This window comes from Rana temporaria, chromosome 8 (genome assembly GCF_905171775.1).
Source record: "Rana temporaria chromosome 8, aRanTem1.1, whole genome shotgun sequence".
NCBI classification, from domain to species: Eukaryota; Metazoa; Chordata; class Amphibia; order Anura; family Ranidae; genus Rana; species Rana temporaria.
Genome location: NC_053496.1, coordinates 10,022,041 through 10,040,434, shown reverse-complemented (window position 1 = coordinate 10,040,434; position 18,394 = coordinate 10,022,041). Strand labels below are relative to the sequence as shown.

The window sequence follows — 18,394 nt, the reverse complement described above, 5'->3', positions numbered from 1 at the left end:
TCTTCTACCATAGTGATCCCAGTATGAGCTCTTCTACCATAATGATACCAGTATGTGCTCTTCTACCATAGTGATACCAGTATGTGCTCTTCTACCATAGTGATCCCAGTAGGTGCTCTTCTACCACAGTGATACCAGTATGAGCTCTTCTACCATAGTGATACCAGTATGAGCTCTTCTACCATAGTGATACCAGTATGTGCTCTTCTAACATAGTGATGCCATTATGTGCTCTTCTACTCTTGGTGATACCAGTATGTTCTCTTCTATCCTTGGTGATACCAGTATGTGCTCTTCTACCCTTGGTGATACCAGTATGTGCTCTTCTACCATGGTGATACCAGTATGTGCACTTCTACTCTTGGTGATGGTACAGTACCAGTATGTTCTCTTCTACCCTTGGTGATACCAGTATGTTCTCTTCTACCCTTGGTGATACCAGTATGTTCTCTTCTACCCTTGGTGATACCAGTATGTTCTCTTCTACCCTTGGTGATACCAATATGTGCTCTTCTACCATAGTGATACAATTATGTTCTCTTCTACCCTTGGTGATACCAGTATGTTCTCTTCTACCCTTGGTGATCCCAGTATGTTCTCTTCTACCATAGTGATACAAGTATGTGCTCTTCTACCCTTGGTGATACCAGTATGTGCTCTTCTACTATGGCGATCCCAGTTTGTGTTCTCCTCCTATGGTGATCCCAGTATATGTTACCCTCCTGTACAGAACCCAGTATATGCTCCCCTTCCATGGTGATCCCAGTATGTGCTTCCCTCCCATAATGAACCCAGTATATCCTACCCTGCCATGGTGACCCCAGTATGTGCTTTCCTCATATAGCGATCCCACTATGTGCTCTCCTCCTTTAGTGATCCCAGTATGTGCTCCTCTCCCATACTGACCCCATATATGCTCATTTCCCATGGTGATCCCAGTATGTACTTTCCTCATATCATGATTCTAGTACGTGCTCCCCTCCCATAGTGGTCCCAGTATGTCCTCTCTTCCCATGGTAATCCCAGTATGTGCCCTCTCTCCTCTCATAGTCGTGTATGTGCTCCCCTTCCATAGCAATCCCAGTATGTGCTCTCCTAACACTGAGATCTTATTATTTGTTCCCCTCCATTTGGTGATCCCAGTATGTACCACATATCACCGCTTTTCTGACAATTTCATGCTCCCAACGTTCTGGGAACAGTTTGGGGACGGCCCCTTCCTGTTCCAACATGACTGCACACCAGTGCACAAAGCAAGGCCCATAAAGACGTGTATGAGTGAGTTTGGGTTGGAGGAACTTGACTGGCCTGCACAGAGTCCTGACCTCAATCCGATAGAACACCTTTGGTTTGCGAGCCAGGCCTTCTCATCAAACATCAGTGCCTGACCTCACAAATGCACTTCTGGAAGAATGGTCAAACATTCCCATAGACACACTAAACCTTGTGGACGGCCTTCCCAGAAGAGTTGAAGCTGTTATAGTTGCAAAAGGTGGGCCAACTCAATATTGAACCCTACGGACTAAGACTGGGATGACATTAAAGTTCATGTGCGTTTAAAGCCAGGCGTCCCAATACTTTTGACAATATAGTATATATATCTATATACAGTGGGGATCAAAAGTTTGGGCACCCCAGGTAAAAATTTGTATTAATGTGCATAACGAAGCCAAGGAAAGATGGAAAAATCTCCAAAAGGCATCAAATTACAGATTAGACATTCTTATATGTCCAAAAAAGTTAGATTTTATTTCCATCATTTACACTTTCAAAATGACAGAAAACAAAAAAATGGCATCTGCAAAAGTTTGAGCACCCTGCAGAATTTCTAGCATGCACTGCCCCCTTTGTAAAGCTGAGACCTGCCAGTGTCATGAATTGTTCTCAATCATCGTCTGGGAAGACCAGGTGATGTCAATCTCAAAGGTTTTAAATGCCCAGACTCATCTGACCTTGCCCCAACAATCAGCACCATGGGTTCTTCTAAGCAGTTGTCTAGAAAACTGAAAGTGAAAATAGTTGTCGCTCACAAAGCTGGAGAAGGCTATAAGAAGATAGCAAAGCGTTTTCAGATGTCAATATCCTCTGTTCGGAATGTAATTAAGAAATGGCAGTCATCAGGAACAGTGGAAGTTAAAGCAAGATCTGGAAGACCAAGAAAAATATCAGACAGAACGGCTCGCAGGATTGTGAGAAAAGCAATTCAAAACCCACGTTTGACGGCACGATCCCTCCGGAAAGATCTGGCAGACACTGGAGTTGTGGTACACTATTCCACTATAAAGAGATACTTGTACAAATATGGTCTTCATGGAAGAGTCATCAGAAGAAAACCTCTTCTACGTCCTCACCACAAAAATCAGCGTTTGAACTTTGCAAATGAACATATAGACAAGCCTGATGCATTTTGGAAACAAGTTCTGTGGACCGATGAGGTTAAAATAGAACTTTTTGGCCGGAATGAGCAAAGGTACGTTTGGAGAAGAAAGGGCACAGAATTTAATGAAAAGAACCTCTGTCCAACTGTGAAGCATGGGGGTGGATCAATCATGCTTTTGGGGTTGTATTGCAGCCAGTGGCACAGGGAACATTTCACGAGTAGAAGGAAAAATGGATTCAATAACATTTCAGCAAATTTTGGATGGTAACTTGATGCCATCTGTGAAAAAGCTGAAGTTAAAGAGAAGATGGCTTCTACAAATGGATAATGATCCTAAAACACACCTCAAAATCCATGGGGGATTACATCAAGAGGCGTAAACTGAAGGTTTTGCCATGGCCTTCACAATCTCCTGACCTCAACATCATTGAAAATCTATGGATAGACCTTAAAAGAGCAGTGCGTGACAGACAGCCCAGAAATCTCAAAGAACCGGAAGAATTTTGTAAGGAAGAATGGGCAAAGATCCCTCAAACAAGAATTGAAAGACTCTTGGCTGGCTACAAAAGATATTTAAAAAAAAAGATATCAACTCTGCAGGGTGCCCAAACTTTTGCAGACGCCATTTTCTTGTTTTCTGTCATTTTGAAAGTGTAAATGATGGAAATAAAATCTAACTTTTTTTGACATATTATAAGAATGTCTAATCTGTAATTTGATGCTTTTTGGAGATTTTTCCATCTTTCCTTGGCTTCGTTATGCACATTAATACAAATTTTTACCTGGGGTGCCCAAACTTTCCATCCCCACTGTGTGTGTATATATATATATCAGTGATAATTAAAGTAATGGCGCAGAATTCTACAGGTGATGATGAGATTCAGCCTGTAATGATGAAACACTATACAGCATACAGTATATGAAAATGTATTTAATCAGAAAGTGATAGCCGGTTGGCCTCAACCTTCTCTGATTGCTTGAATAATGCGGTAATGATTGGCGCCGGTGATCAGGAGAAGAGCTCACACAAGAGAATAATTAGCTTTTGGCTAAAATGAGAACTCCAGTGTAAGACGGGCTTTGTCCTTCTTCTGTTTCAGATTCGGCTGGTTGGAGGAAGGTCAAGTGAAGAGGGGAAGGTGGAAGTGCAGATGGTCGTTAAAGGTGTGAAGAAGTGGGGAGCGATGTGCGGAGAGCTCTGGGGCATGAATGAAGCCATGGTCGCTTGTCGCCAGCTGGGGCTCGGCTTTGCCAATCACGCGATACAGGTATTAGAGTTTATCCAAACCCAACACCAAAAATGGCCTGTAATGCCGAATACTAGTCCTAGGCAGTGGCGTAACTAGAACCTTCAGGGTTGCCCTCCGGTGCAAGAAACTATGAAGGGAAGCCCGGTGGTGGAACACCAGGGCCCGGTCGAAAGTGTGACCTTTCTAGCTTCACTGGTGTCAGTAGTATTTTATTTTTGTTATGTTTTTTTTTTATTATTATTTTTTACCTTTTTTTTACAATATTGGCCCAGATTCAAGAAGCAATTGCGCCCGTGTAACCATAAGTTACACGGCGCAATTGCTTACTTGCTCCGGTGTAACGAGTGCTCCTGATTCAGGAACCTCGTTACACCGACTGCAGCCTAAAATCTGCGCGGCATAAGGCTCTTATGCCTCGCAGATTTTAGGCTGCATTCTTGCGGGGGCCGCTAGGGGGCGCTCCCATTGTGATCAGCGTGTAGTATGCAAATTGCATACTATCACTGATTCACAAGCTTGCGCGGGCCCCGCGCAAGCCAGGTACGGAGTTTCCGTACGGCAACTTTAGCGCAAGGTTGCCCCTTCTAATAGTAGGGGCAGCCAATGCTAAAGTATAGCCGGCCTTCCCGCGCCGTGAAATTTGAATTTCACGGCGTTTGCGTAAGTGATTCGTGAATGGCGCTGGATGCCATTCACGTTCACTTTGAAGCAAATGACGTCCTTGCGACGTCATTTGCCGCAATGCACGTCGGGAAAGTTTCCCGACGGAGCATGCGCTGTACGCTCGGCGCGGGAGCGTGCTTAATTTAAATGATTCCCACCCCGGCGGGATCATTTAACTTGCGCGCGCTTACGCCGGGCAAATTTGCCCGCGCGCCCTCACAGTTCACGGAGCTACTACTCCGTGAATCGAGGGCAGCGCAAAATATTTGCGGGGGCGCAGGGCAAAATCGTTGCCCTGCTCCCCCGCAAATATAGCGCAAGCTATGCTGAATCTGGGCCAATATTTTTAAAATCATTTTTTACATTTTTTTTTTTAGGAGCTCTGTTGGGGGGCTTTTGGTGAAACCGCTGACATCTCACCTTTGAGGCAGAGAAAGTAGATTGAGACTGACACAGCCCTCAATCTCCATCTCTGCAGCCACAGCTGTACAGAATGAATGTCCAGGGATGGTTCTGTAAAGAGGCTTCCTGTTCATTCACAAACTGAAGCATAGGAAACACAGTTTGCTATGCCTCAGTTGTGAATGGACAAAGTCAGTGATCGGTACGGATCACAGGCTCTCCATCCTGACAGAACCCCCCACAGCGGCCAGCGGGATAGGGGAGGGGGGAACCCGGCGAAATGTATGAGGGCGGACATACAGGGGGGCAGCAGAAAGAAGCTGGACAAGAGGAGCGGAGGGGGCGGCTGCATATAGAAGAACCAATCTCTCTATTTTCCTCCAGGCTGAATGCCTACGGGAGGGAAAGGTGAAGAAGAGGGTATTAAAGTGGTACTAAAGGTTCACGTTAAAAAAAAAAAAAAAATAACAAACATGTTATACTTGCCTCCACTGTGCAGTTCATTTCGCACAGAGTGGCCCCGATCCTCCTCTTCTGGGATCCCCACGGCGGCTCTCGCGACTCCTCCCCACAATGGTTAACCCCCTCTGGTAAGCTCTCTCCCGAGGGGGTTACCTTGCGGGCGCGCCCCCATTTCATACACTCGGCGTGCATAGCCCCCGAGTGTATGACTCGGCCCCACCCCCCCCGCGCTGGCCGCATCATTAGATTTAAATGACAGCAGCGGGAGCCACTATCAATGTATCCAATGAAGAGCCGGGAAGCCATGGGGAGAATGAGGCGGGATCATGCCCATGGAAATTCGGGGCTCAGGTAAGTAAAACGGGGGCTTGGGGGGGGGGGCAGACAGTGGAAGGTGTTTTTCCACCTTAATGCATAGGATGCATTAAGGAGAAAAAAACACAAGGCTTTACAACCCCTTTAAGTGGCTGCAGGAGGAAAATGGTGAGAATCAGTTCCTCTATATTCAGCCCCATCGCTTCTCCTGTCTGGGTGTACAAGGCCCTGCAGCATGGGGTTGGGTCGTAATTGTGACCCTTGTGACCCCTGTAGGTACGCCCATGGTCCTTGGTGTGCTGGCTGCATTCTTTTTCTATAGTCAAGCTTTCTTTCCTCTGTTTTGACCTGATGACCCCGGAAAGAGAGACAGTAGGGAAGATGGCGTAGGTACTGTGGCCCAGATTCTCGTAGATCGGGCGTATCTCTGCAGCGGCGTAACGTATGTCATTTACGTTACGTCGCCGCAAGTTTTTCATGCAAGTGCTTTATTCACAAAGCACTTGCGTGTAAAGTTGCGGCGGCGTAGCGTAAATCACATGGCGTAAGGCCACGTAATTCAAATTCGGCGGGTAGGGGGCGTGTTTAATTTAAATGAAGCGCGTCCCCGCGCCGAACGAACGGTGCATGCTCCGTCCGTAAAAAATCCCAGGGTGCATTGCTCCAAATGACGTCGCAAGGACGTCATTGTTTTCGACGTGAACGTAAATGGCGTCCAGCCCCATTCACGGACGACTTACGCAAACGACGTAACTTTTCAAATTTCGACTTTTCACATTGGTTGCGCCTCATATAGCAGGGGCAACTTTACGCCGGGCCGGGAAAAGCCTAATGTAAACGTCATAACTTTACTGCGTCTGCCGCGCTTACGTTCGGGAATTCGCGCATCTAGCTAATTTGCATACTCGACGGGGAAAACGACCGAAGCGCCACCTATCGGGCAAAAAAAAAATTGCAGTTAAGATCCGACGGCGTAAGAGCCTTACGCCTGTCGGATCTAATGGATATCTATGCGTAACTGATTCTAAGAATCAGTCGCATAGATACGACGGCCCAGATTAGGACTTACGACAGCGTACATGGCCTTGCGCCGTCGTAAGCCCTTTGAGAATCTGGGCCTGTGTATTGCTTTCACATGTGACTGCTGCAGTTCATTTGCTATGTAAGGGCGACAAAATACTGTCAAGTGAGTATGTCTGTGTGACGTGACTGGAATGCCATCTTAAAGTGATATCAGTAAAGTGCAGCAATCGTAACTTTCTGTGTGGACATCCCTTTCCCTAGATATAATGTCAATGGCCGCAAATGTTGTGAGGAGGCCCCTGGCATGACCCCTGATGAAGGGGCCCTGCGTGGCTCCGAAACGTTGCTTTCTGCTGTAATGATGTGATCGCTGATTACAGTTTTGGACCCATTTTTGGAGATCCTGGTGTGGTGGTGACATTATTTCCTTTGGCATGGAGATGGGCACAAGATGGCGGAGGGTTAAAACCTCAAGCAGGAGTATTTTTTTTTTCTGGCAGCAAGAAGAAATGGGGCAGTGACCTGTGCTCTAGGCCCCATTACTATCCATTATTAGCCCCTACTTACAAGTACAGTAGGTGACCACGATATTGTGTCAATTTCGCTCCCTTTCTCGGCGAGATTGACCACCTACGAGCCCCGTCGCGGGAGCCAGCTCCAAGCCAGCTCGCCGCGATGAGAAAAAGCCGTCATAGAAGCGACGGGGATCGTCGGATGACTTGGATTCCCGCCAATTCTAGCCGCGGCGTTTGGTATGAATCATGAGGGGCAACTCCACGCCTAATTTTAAATAAAAAAACGGCATGGGTTCCCCCCCAGGGGCATACCAGGCCCTTAGGTCTGGTATGGATTGTAAAGAGAACCCCTATGCCGAATGGATTGTGTTCCCCCACAATCCATACCAGACCCGTATCCAAGCACGCCGCCCGGCCGGTCAGGAAAGGAGTGGGGACGATCGAGTGCCCCCCCCACTCCTGAGCCGTACCAGGCCGCATGCCCTCAACATGGGGGGTGGGTGCTCTGGGGCAGGGGGGGCGCACTGCGGCCCCCCCACCCCAAAGTACCCTGTTCCCATGTTGATAAGGACAACATGGGGACAGGCGTGGAGTCTCCCCTCATGATTCATACCAAACGCCGCCGCTAGAATTGGCGGGAATCCAAGTCGGATCCCCGTCGCTTCTATGACGCGCTCGCTGGAATGTGCTTTTCCTATTCCAGCGAGTGCGGGATGTCAGCACCATGTCGCTGAGAATCAGCGTGATGCCGTCGCGCTGGAAACCCATTCCCCTTCGACCAGGGCTGTCTTAATGAGAGGGCACTGCCCAGGGGCCCCAGCTGCATGGGGGGGAGGGGGCCCTGCACTTTCCCCAAAGCATCTGGTCCTTGAGCCCACGATGCCCCAGAATTGGGGGCACCATGGTGGCACTGAGAGTGATGGATACACAGGGGAGGCAGTCTGCCTCCTACCTACTTGATGTCTGTTTACCTGCACTGTCATCTTTGTAGGGGCCCCAGAGCATTTCTTTGCCCAGGGGCCCATGATGCTATTAAGACGGCCCTGTCGGCGACAGGTACAGTAGCTGATTATTTCATGAAATAATATATTCTGAATCTGTATGGCTACCAATAAATAATTCCAAACTGCATCGCATTATTTCTGTTCTGCAGGAGACGTGGTATTGGCGGGGTACCCAGGGGGCAGAAGACATCGTCATGAGTGGTGTGCGTTGCTCTGGCACAGAGTTGTCGATTCAGCAGTGTCGTCACCACAGTGTTGTTCATTGCCCTCGAGGAGGGGGTCATCGATCGGCTGGTGTCAGCTGTACAGACCGTAAGTCCTGAATACCAACCCTTAACCACTTAAGCCCCGGACCATATTGCTGATCAAAGACCAGAGCACTTTTTGCGATTCGGCACTGCGTCGCTTTAACTGACAATTGCGCGGTCGTGCGACGTGGCTCCCAAACAAAATTGGCGTCCTTTTTTTCCCACAAATAGAGCTTTCTTTCGGTGGTATTTGATCACCTCTGCGGTTTTTTGTTTTTGCCCTATAAACAAAAATAGAGCGACAATTTTGAAAAAAATGAATATTTTTTACCATAATAAATATCCCCCAAAAATATATAAAAAAAACTAATTTCTCAGTTTAGGCCGATACGTATTTTTCTACATATTTTTCGTAAAAAAAATCACAATAAGCGTTTATTAATTGGTTTGCGCAAAAGTTATAGCGTTTACAAAATAGGGGGTAGTTTTATGGCGTTTTTATTAATATTTTTTTTTACTAGTAATGGCGGCGATCAGTGATTTTTTTCGGTACTGCGACATTATGGCGGACACTTCGGACACTTTTGACACATTTTTGGGACCATTGGCATTTTTATAGCGACCAGTGCTATAAAAATGCATTGATTACTATAAAAATGACACTGGCAGGGAAGGGGTTAACGCTAGGGGGTGGGGAAGGGGTGAAGTATGTTCCCTGGGTGTGTTCTAACTATAGGGGGGGTGGACTCACTAGGGGAAATGACTGATTGCTGTTCATACATTGTATGAACAGACGGTCAGGCATTTCTCCCCTGACAGGACCGGGAGCTGTGTGTTTACACATACAGCTCCCGGTCCCCGCTCTGTAACGAGCAATCGCGGAAGCCCGGCGGTGATCGCGACCGCCGGGCACGCGCTCCGGAGTCAGAAGTGCACAGGGGGTGCGCGCTTCTGGCGGGGCGCGCGCGCCCCTAGTGGCCGCTTTGAGAGCCGAAGTTATACTACATGCTCTTGCGCAGGAGAGCCGACTTGCCGCCGTAGAACTGCGGTGGCTGGTCGGCATGTAGTTAACCTATCATGGCCGTGGGTTCCTCATACTTCACTATAAAGCTGTAGTCATGTTTGTATAAACGGCTCTTTATTTAGGGTTTATCTATGCGTTTGGTGGACATTTGCTCAAGTCTTTCATACCAATTCCATACCAGCGGTTGACGTAATCCGGGTTTTATGTCCTGTTCTAGATGCTCCAGACCTCATACTGAATGCACAGCTGGTACAGGAGTCGGCCTACCTGGAGGACCGTCCCCTTCACATGCTGGAATGTGCCCACGAAGAGGAGTGTCTGTCCAAATCAGCAGATGAAATGTCCTGGCCGTACGGACACCGAAGACTTCTCCGCTTCTCGTCGGAGATACACAATATTGGGAGGTCTGACTTCACCCCAAGGAATGGGAGGCACACCTGGGTCTGGCATGAATGTCACAGGTAGGACCTGGCTACAGATGTGCAATGGAAGACTACCATGCTGACTGCTGGAGGATCTATTGTTGAGGGAGTTGTCTATTTTTGCCGGGACGGATCTTTTTTTGAGGGAGGTTTCTATTGTTGCTGGGAGTGATCTACTGATTGAGGGAGGAGTCTATTGTTTCTGGCTGCTGGAGGGTGTATTAATGCTAGCTGTTGTGAGATCTATTATTGCTGGTGGGAGTTTATTGTTCCTGGGGTGGATTTGTTGTTGTTAGGGGGCATTTTGTTGCAGAAGGATCTATTGTTGCTTTGGGGAGGGGGGGGGGGCTATTGCTGATGGCTGCAGGGGATCTATTTTACTGCTTTTTATATTATCCTTAACAAATCCCTCATTACACAACAAAACCCTCACTTCCAGCCCGGCCCTTTTCTGACACCTTTTATTCACATGTAACTATCTGTATTTTTTGCTAGAAATTTTCTTAGAACCCCAAACATTGTATATATTTTTTTAAAGCAGAGGCCCTAGGGCAGGGGTGTCCAAACTTTTTTCAAAGAGTGCCAGATTTGATTTATTGAACATGCATAAGGGCCGACCATATTGCCTGACATTCTTCGAACCATTAAAATTTGGTCTGAGTGTGTTCGTTCGAGCACTAATACACTGCCCAAACAAATTATCTTGCCTTTGTGGCTGTGTGTGGTTAAGAAATTAGCGTGGGCGTGTTATTTGGATATACCGTATTTATCGGCGTACAACACACACCTTCACTTTAGGAGGGAAGTTTCAGGGAAAAAAAATGTAAATAACAAACTGTGAAGCAAAATAAGGATCATTGCCCATCAATGCAGCCTCTCCATTGCCATAAATGCAGCCTCTCCATTGCCATTAATGCAGCCTGATCGATGTCCATCTGCAGCCTCGGAGGGAAGGGGGGCGGGATGAGCACCAACAGATTACATACAGGAGAATCTCCTGTTTACACAGCAATCTCGTTAATACAATTGCTCCTGCCTCCTATGATAGACAGAGGAGTCGTCCAATGGCAGCCCAGGACACGGGACTTCCTATTACAGATGTCACTGAGTAAACAGGAGATTCTCCTGTATGTAATTTGACAGCACTCGTTCCCCCTCTCCCTGTCCCCTCCGAGGCAGTGCGGATAAATACAGTATGGTCCAGATTCACAAAGGACTTACGACGGCGTATCTCCAGATACGCCATCGTAAGTCTGAATCCGGGCCGTCGTATCTCGGCGCCTGATTCAAAGAATCAGATACGCCAGAATTTGTATAAGATACGACTGACGTAAGTCTCTTACGCCGTCGTATCTTAGGTGCATATTTACGCTGCCCGCTAGGTGGCCCGCTAGATTACCGCGTCGAATATGCAAATGACCTAGACACGCCAATTCACAAACGTAGTTCCGTCCGGCGCATCTATATACGCCGTTTACGTAAGGCGTCAGTCCGGCGTAACTTTACCCCTCATAAAGCAGGGGTAAGTCATGTTAGGTGCGAATGAGCCGTTCGTTAGGTACGTCATTCACGTGGGGTCACGATTCATTACCATACAACACGCCCCCTACCAGCCTAGTTTAAATTAGGTGGGCTTACGCCAGCCCATTTACGCTACGCCGCCGTAACTTAGGGCGCAAGTTCTTTGTGAATACGGTACTCGCCTCTCTAAGTTACGGCGGCGTAGCGTTTCTAGGATACGCTACGCCCGCACAAAGATACGCCCTCCTACGTGAATCTGGGCCACTATATCCAAATTACCAGGGGGGCCATATTCAACTGGAACGGGGGCCGCAATTGGCCCCCGAGCAAGACTTTGGACATGCCTGCCCTAGGGGAAAAAATTGGTGGGTTTTGCAATTTTTTTTATGTCACACAGGATTTCCGCAATGATTTTTCAAATGCATTTTGTTGGAAAAAATATTTTTTTATTTTTAATTTTAACACAAAAAACACACAATCCAGTGGCGGAATTATAGGGGTCGCTGAGATCGCAATGGCGACCGGGCCCCTTGCTACAGGGGGCCCTTGAGGGCCCCCTGTATACAGTACATCGATAGGAGGAGCGGAGATGAGCTCCCCGACCCTAAGCCGAACTGTATTCGGCACTGTGTGTGTGGGGAGCTCGTCACATTGATTACAAAGCGAAAGCAGTGTGTGCTGTGCTCTTTGTCTCCCCCTACAGTGCAGTACCCGGCAGGAAGAGCTAAGGTAAAGCACTGACTTTTTTAATCTACTGTATGTGTGTTTATATGTGTGTGTGTTCATGTGCATGTATGTATATGTGTGTGTGTTTGCATATGTGTGTGTTCATGTGCATGTATGTATATGTGTGTGTGTTTGCATATGTGTGTGTTCATGTGCATGTATGTATATGTGTGTGTGTTTGCATATGTGTGTGTGTGTTCATGTGGCGTTGTATGTATATGTGCATGTATGTATGCATGTGTGTGTGTTCATGTGCATTGTGCATATTTATGTATGTATGTACGCCATGCTGGGCGCTCGCAGTCCACGCAGCTGTGTCAGAAAAGCGAATTAATATTCGCTTTCCTAACACTGAACCGCCAGGCAGACTGCAAGCGGGCAGGGTCACAGTGGCTGCATTTGATAAGCACAGTGGCTGCATTTCAGGGCACAGTGGCTGCGGTTGATGGCACAGTGGCTGTGGTTGATGCACAGTCAGTGGCTGCGTTTGATGGGTACAGTGGCTGTGTTTGATGGGCACAGCGGCTGCGGTTGAGGGCACAGTGGCTGCGGTTGAGGGCACATTGGCTTTGATTGATGGCACTGTGGCTGTGTTTGCTGGGCACAGTGGCTGTGTTTGATGGGCACAGTGGCTACATTTGATGGCACAGTGGCTGTGGTTGATGGGCACAGTCACTGTGTTTGATGGGCACAGTGACTGTATTTGAGGGCACAGTGGCTACATTTGATGGCACAGTGGCTGTGGTTGATGGCACAGTGGCTGTGGTTGATGGCACAGTGGCTGTGGTTGATGGCACAGTCAGTGGCTGCGTTTGATGGGCACAGTGGCTGCGGTTGAGGGCACAGTGGCTTTGATTGATGGCATTGTGGCTGTGGTTGATGGGCACAGTGGCTGTGTTTGATGGGCACAGTGGCTGTGTTTGATGGGCACAGTGGCTGCGGTTGAGGGCACAGTGGCTTTGATTGATGGCATTGTGGCTGTGGTTGATGGGCACAGTGGCTGTGTTTGATCGGCACAGTGGCTTTGTTTGATGGGCACAGTGGCTACATTTGATGGCACAGTCGCTGTGTTTGATGGGCACAGTCGCTGTGTTTGATGGGCACAGTGGCTGCGGTTGATGGGCACAGTGGCTGCGGTTGATGGGCACAGTGGCTGCATTTTGATGGGCACAGTGGCTGCATTTTGATGGGCACAGTGGCTGCGTTTTGATGGGCACAGTGGCTGTGTTTGAGGGCACAGTGGCTGCAGTTGATGGCACAGAGGCTGTGGTTGATGGGCACAGTGGTTGATAGGCACAGTTGCTGTGTTTGATGGGCACAGTGGCTGCGTTTGATGGGCACAGTGACGCTGCAATTGTTGTTTTTTAAAGAATTTTTCAGTTTGCTTGCGTCCCACCAAAAATTTTGAACACCAGCTGCCACTGGTTTTTATGTGTGTGTGTGTGTGTATTTATATAAGTGTGTGTATATGTATATATACAGTGTATATGTATGTGTGTTTACATGACCCCCTATATATGTACAATCAGAACCGATTTTTTTTTTTTTTTTTTTGCTTGTTCATAGTACCAGCAAAAAAATGCTGTTACACTGAAAAGTGATCTATGCTCAGATTGCTTTTCAGAGGCATTTGACAGCCGGTAAAGATGCAATATGTTGCCTCCTGACCGCCTGTTTTAACCCCTTAAATGCATCATCACTATGCTGCAACTGCATGCAATGCACCCAGTTGCAGGGTGGTTTCAGTGCAGCCCCATTCATCTAGGGGTATACTTCAAGGGTGCCCTGGCTGGAAAAATATTGAGAAATACTGGCATAGAGGAACCAATCTCTCCATTTTCCTCCTGCAGCTGCTGAATGCCCGCGGGAGGGAGAGGGAGAAGAGGAGAAGCAGGGGGAAATGGAGAAATCGGTTCCTTTATATGCAGCCACCCACTTGCGATCGGGTCCTGTTGTTCCGCCACCGGGCTCGGAGAAAAGAGCACTGTCTGGGGGGTTAGGGGGGCCCTTCATGGTTTCTTGCATCGGGGCCCTAAAGGTTCTAGTTACACCACTGACACAATCAAAATACTATCTGTAACGGAACGTCCCACACTCCGCTTGAGTTCTTCCGTCATATACCGCTTCCTATCAGTCTGGATATTGATATCAGATATTCCAGCTGCTCACAACACACAACGAGACCAGACTTGTTTGTCTGCTGAACATGGAGTGTTTAATAGAACCAAGAATACAATCTTATATACAGTTTAAAGAGGAGGTAACCAGAACATAAATTAACATGAGCCGCCCGCACGCCGCCCGCTCGCTCCTGACTCCCGCGTGCGTGCCCGGCGGTCGCGATCACCGCTGGGCACCCGCGATTGCTCGTTACAGAGCGAGGACCGGGAGCTGTGTGTGTAAACAGCTCCCGGTCCTTTCAAGGGAGAAATGCTGATCTTCTGTTCATACAATGTATGAACAGAGATCAGTCATTTCCCCTAGTGAGGCCACCCCCCCCACAGTAAGAACACACCCAGGGAACATACTTAACCCCTTCCCCGCCCCCTAGTGTTAACCCCTTCCCTGCCAGTGGCATTTTTATAGTAATCCAATGCATTTTTATAGCACTGATCGCTATAAAAATGCCAATGGTCCCAAAAATGTGTCAAAAGTGTCCGAAGTGTCCGCCATAATGTCGCAGTACCGAAAAAAAAAAGCTGATCGCCGCCATTACTAGTAAAAAAAAATATTAATAAAAATGCCATAAAAATACCCCCTATTTTGTAAACGCTATAACTTTTGCGCAAACCAATCAAACGCTTATTGCGATTTTTTTTTACGGAAAATATGTAGAAGAATACTTATCGGCCTAAACTGAGAAAAACAAAAGTTTTTTTTTATATATTTTTGGGGGATATTTATTATGGTAAAAAGTAAAAAAATATTCATTTTTTTCAAAATTTTCGCTCTATTTTTGTTTATAGCGCAAAAACTAAAAACCGCAGAGGTGATCAAATACCACCAAAAGAAAGCTCTATTTGTGGGGAAAAAAGGACGTCAATTTTGTTTGGGAGCCACATCGCACAACCGCGCAATTTTCAGTTAAAACGACGCAGTGCCGAATCGCAAAAAGTGCTCTGGTCTTTGACCAGCAATATGGTCCGGGGGTTAAGTGGTTAAAGCATGCATGCGCAGGCATGGGTGGACAGTGGTACTTTAATTTTAATTTTATTTTTCATTTATTTTTTTACGCTTTTAATTATTATTTTTTTTTTTTTTTATGTTGATTACATTTATTGCTGTCACAAGGAATGTAAACATCATAAGTGACAGCAGCAGGCAGTGACAGGTCCTCTTTATGGGGAGATCTGGGGGTCTATAAGACCAAATCGGTCCATTCACACCTGCTGGTATTTTATTAAACCCAAATATACATTTAAATGGTTAATCCAAGAAATATTTCTCTACAAAAAAAATAAAAAATAAACAAAAATGGAATAAAGCAGCGATCTCATAAATAACAGAATCGGAGGCTCAGCTGTTCCCAAAGGTACGCCATAAAATATGCGCTAATTACTGAACAAACACAACTGCAGGTGAGGAGGAAAATATTGAGATGGCGCTGGATCCCAAATTGGCTCAGTAGAGTTAGAGCAGCGAAGGAAAAATGTATTGTATTTTGTTTTATTTATATTATTTATATTTTATTTTTTTATTTTATTTATTTACATTATATCTGTTTATTTTTTTATTTTATTTTTTTGTACAAAAGCCAACCTCTGCACCCAACTTTAGTTGTGAAGTGGATGTAAACCTTAATGTCCTGTCCACAGGGGGCGCACTACAGTGTATAGTGAAACAAAATCAAAAAGGGTGCAAAGGCCTAGCAGTGCATTACCCAATTACCAATTTATTAGAATAAAAGCCACATGCTTCAATTTTTTGTGTCGTTTTTCAAAACGTCGTTTTTTGTTTCACAAAAATTGACCGTGTGTCGCAAAAAACGACGTTTTTACACCCCAGCGCATGCCCAGAAGCTAGTTATGAAGCGAGCTTCAATGGGAAAACGTGGTGAACGTAACCTCGCTTTGCTAGAGCATTGTGAAAAAACGATGGTGTGTAGGCAACGTCGTTTTTGAAAATTGAAGTTTCAAAAACGTCGTTTTTTACTTCACAGAAAATGACGTTTTTTTCCATCACATAAAGTGATGGTGTGTACGTGGCATTAGGGTTAGAGTTAGGGTTAGGGTAAGAGTTAGGGTTAGAGTTAGTGTTAGGGTTAAAGTTCAGGTTAGAGTTAGGGTTAGAGCTAGGATTAGAGTTAGTGTTAGAGTTAGGGTTAAAGTTCAGGTTAGGGTTAGAGTTAGGGTTAGAGTTAGGGTTAGAGTTAGGGTTAGCGTTAGGGTTAGGGTTAGAGTTAAGTTTAGAGTTAGGGTTAAGGTAAGAGTTAGGGTTAGAGTTAGTGTTAGAGTTCAGTTTAGGGTTAGAGTTAGGGTTAGGGTTAGGTTTAGGGTTAGAGTTAGGGTTAGTGTTAGAGTTAGTGTTAGAGTTAGTGTTAGAGTTAGTGTTAGAGTTAGTGTTAGAGTTAGGGTTAGGGTTAGGGTTAGAGTTCAGGTTAGGGTTAGAGTTCAGGTTAGGGTTAGAGTTCAGGTTAGGGTTAGAGTTCAGGTTAGGGTTAGAGTTAGGGTTAGAGTTAGAGTTAAAGTTAGGGTTAGAGTTCAGGTTAGGGTTAGAGTTAAGTTTAGGGTTAGGGTAAGAGTTAGGGTTAGAGTTAGTGTTAGAGTTCAGTTTAGGGTTAGAGTTAGGGTTAGGTTTAGGGTTAGGTTTAGGGTTAGAGTTAGGGTTAGGGTTAGTGTTAGAGTTCAGTTTAGGGTTAGAGTTAGGGTTAGGTTTAGGGTTAGGTTTAGGGTTAGGGTTAGGGTTAGAGTTAGGGTTAGAGTTAGGGTTAGGGTTAGAGTTAGGGTTAGAGTTCAGGTTAGGGTTAGAGTTAGGGTTAGAGTTAGGGTTAGAGTTAGGGTTAGAGTTAGGGTTAGAGTGTTAGAGTTAAAGTTAAGTTTAGAGTTAGGGTTAGAGTTAGGGTTAGAGTGTTAGAGTTAAAGTTAAGTTTAGAGTTAGGGTTAGAATTAGGGTAAGAGTTAGGGTTAGAGTTAGTGTTAGAGTTAGGGTTAGAGTGTTAGAGTTAAAGTTAAGTTTAGAGTTAGGGTTAGAGTTAGGGTAAGAGTTAGGGTTAGAGTTAGTGTTAGAGTTAGGGTTAGAGTTAGAGTTTTAGTACGTTAATCCTTGCCCTTAGGTCCTAACCCTAACATTCCAAGGTTCCTGCACTACTTCGATGCGACTTTGATGCAACTTGAGTGCCAGAGAGTGGAAAGTTGCATCAAAGTCGCACTCCATGAACAGAATTGGCAGACTTTCCTATTCGCCAAAAAAAAAAGAAAACAATAAGGAAACCGTATTAAAATCTTGATTTCTAACATTTACCAAATAAACCATGCCACACATCAGAACACACATTACACGGAGATGGCCCGCTGTTGTCACCATCAGGAAATCCTAATAAATGTCACCTAAATGTCACTAGAGACAGGAGGTGGCGGCAAAGTGACAACAGTAGATCAGCATTACTGAGCATTACTGAGCAGTAACAAAGGATCCAAAAAGGTAAAAATAAAAATTCTATTTATTTTATTTTTTTGCCAATTAAAAAAAAAAGTTCTTTAGCCAACTATTTATCATTCAGTTGGGTTTCCATGGACTTCTCCTTTGAAGCATTTTGTTTATTATGCAATGAAATCTGTATTTGGCGTCTCATTAACTCTTCCCGCACTCTCCCGCATTCTGTATGAAAAGGGAAACTTCCTCCGTGGAAGATTTCAGTCACGAGGAACGAATTACAGAAGCGGTGTTCGGGCCAAATTAGATTTTCTTTGATTCCATTGAATTTCCATCGACAGAAGGAGCCGAGACAGAAGAGAATAATAGGACGTTGTGATAACGCCATATGAGCTTGATTCTAACGAGCCGCCTCTCGCAGCGCTACCTTGTCAGGAGCAGCAGGCAACATCTCAGCGCCGCTAAAGTGATTTCTAGAAGCAGAAAAAAAAACATACCGCGCTAATGTACGCTCCCCTCCCATGGAAAAAAAATCTTCAGCTCCTCCATTCCGCTGATTCTCCAGAGCGGGAAACGTTGTGAGGGAGTAGCGGGGGAGCCAAGTGCAGAGCGTATAAAAGCTTTTAAAGGAAACCAATAAATCTTGAAAACATTTTTTATCATATAGAAGTAAATGTGATTAGATCCAACCCCAAAACAGTCACATCCTGTACAAGGAAAAGTGTGAATGAGGATTGCCCCGATACCACTTTTTTGAGACCGAGTACAAGTACCGATGCTTTTTTTCAAGTACTCGCCGATACCGAACACCGATACTTTTTTTTTAAATGTCATGTGACAGTGGTGT

General features: G+C 45.9%; 1 protein-coding gene across 1 annotated transcript in view; it reads left to right on the top strand.

Annotated features, from left to right (window-relative positions):
* The window catches only part of LOXL4 (lysyl oxidase like 4), a 155,065-nt gene that overhangs the window by 109,920 nt on the left and 26,751 nt on the right, over window positions 1-18,394 (top strand). Inside the window, exons 10-12 of the mRNA XM_040361279.1 lie at window positions 3,481-3,648; window positions 8,164-8,326; window positions 9,504-9,747. Coding sequence (XP_040217213.1) covers window positions 3,481-3,648; window positions 8,164-8,326; window positions 9,504-9,747 — 575 coding nt within the window. The remainder of the gene's footprint in view (window positions 1-3,480; window positions 3,649-8,163; window positions 8,327-9,503; window positions 9,748-18,394) is intronic.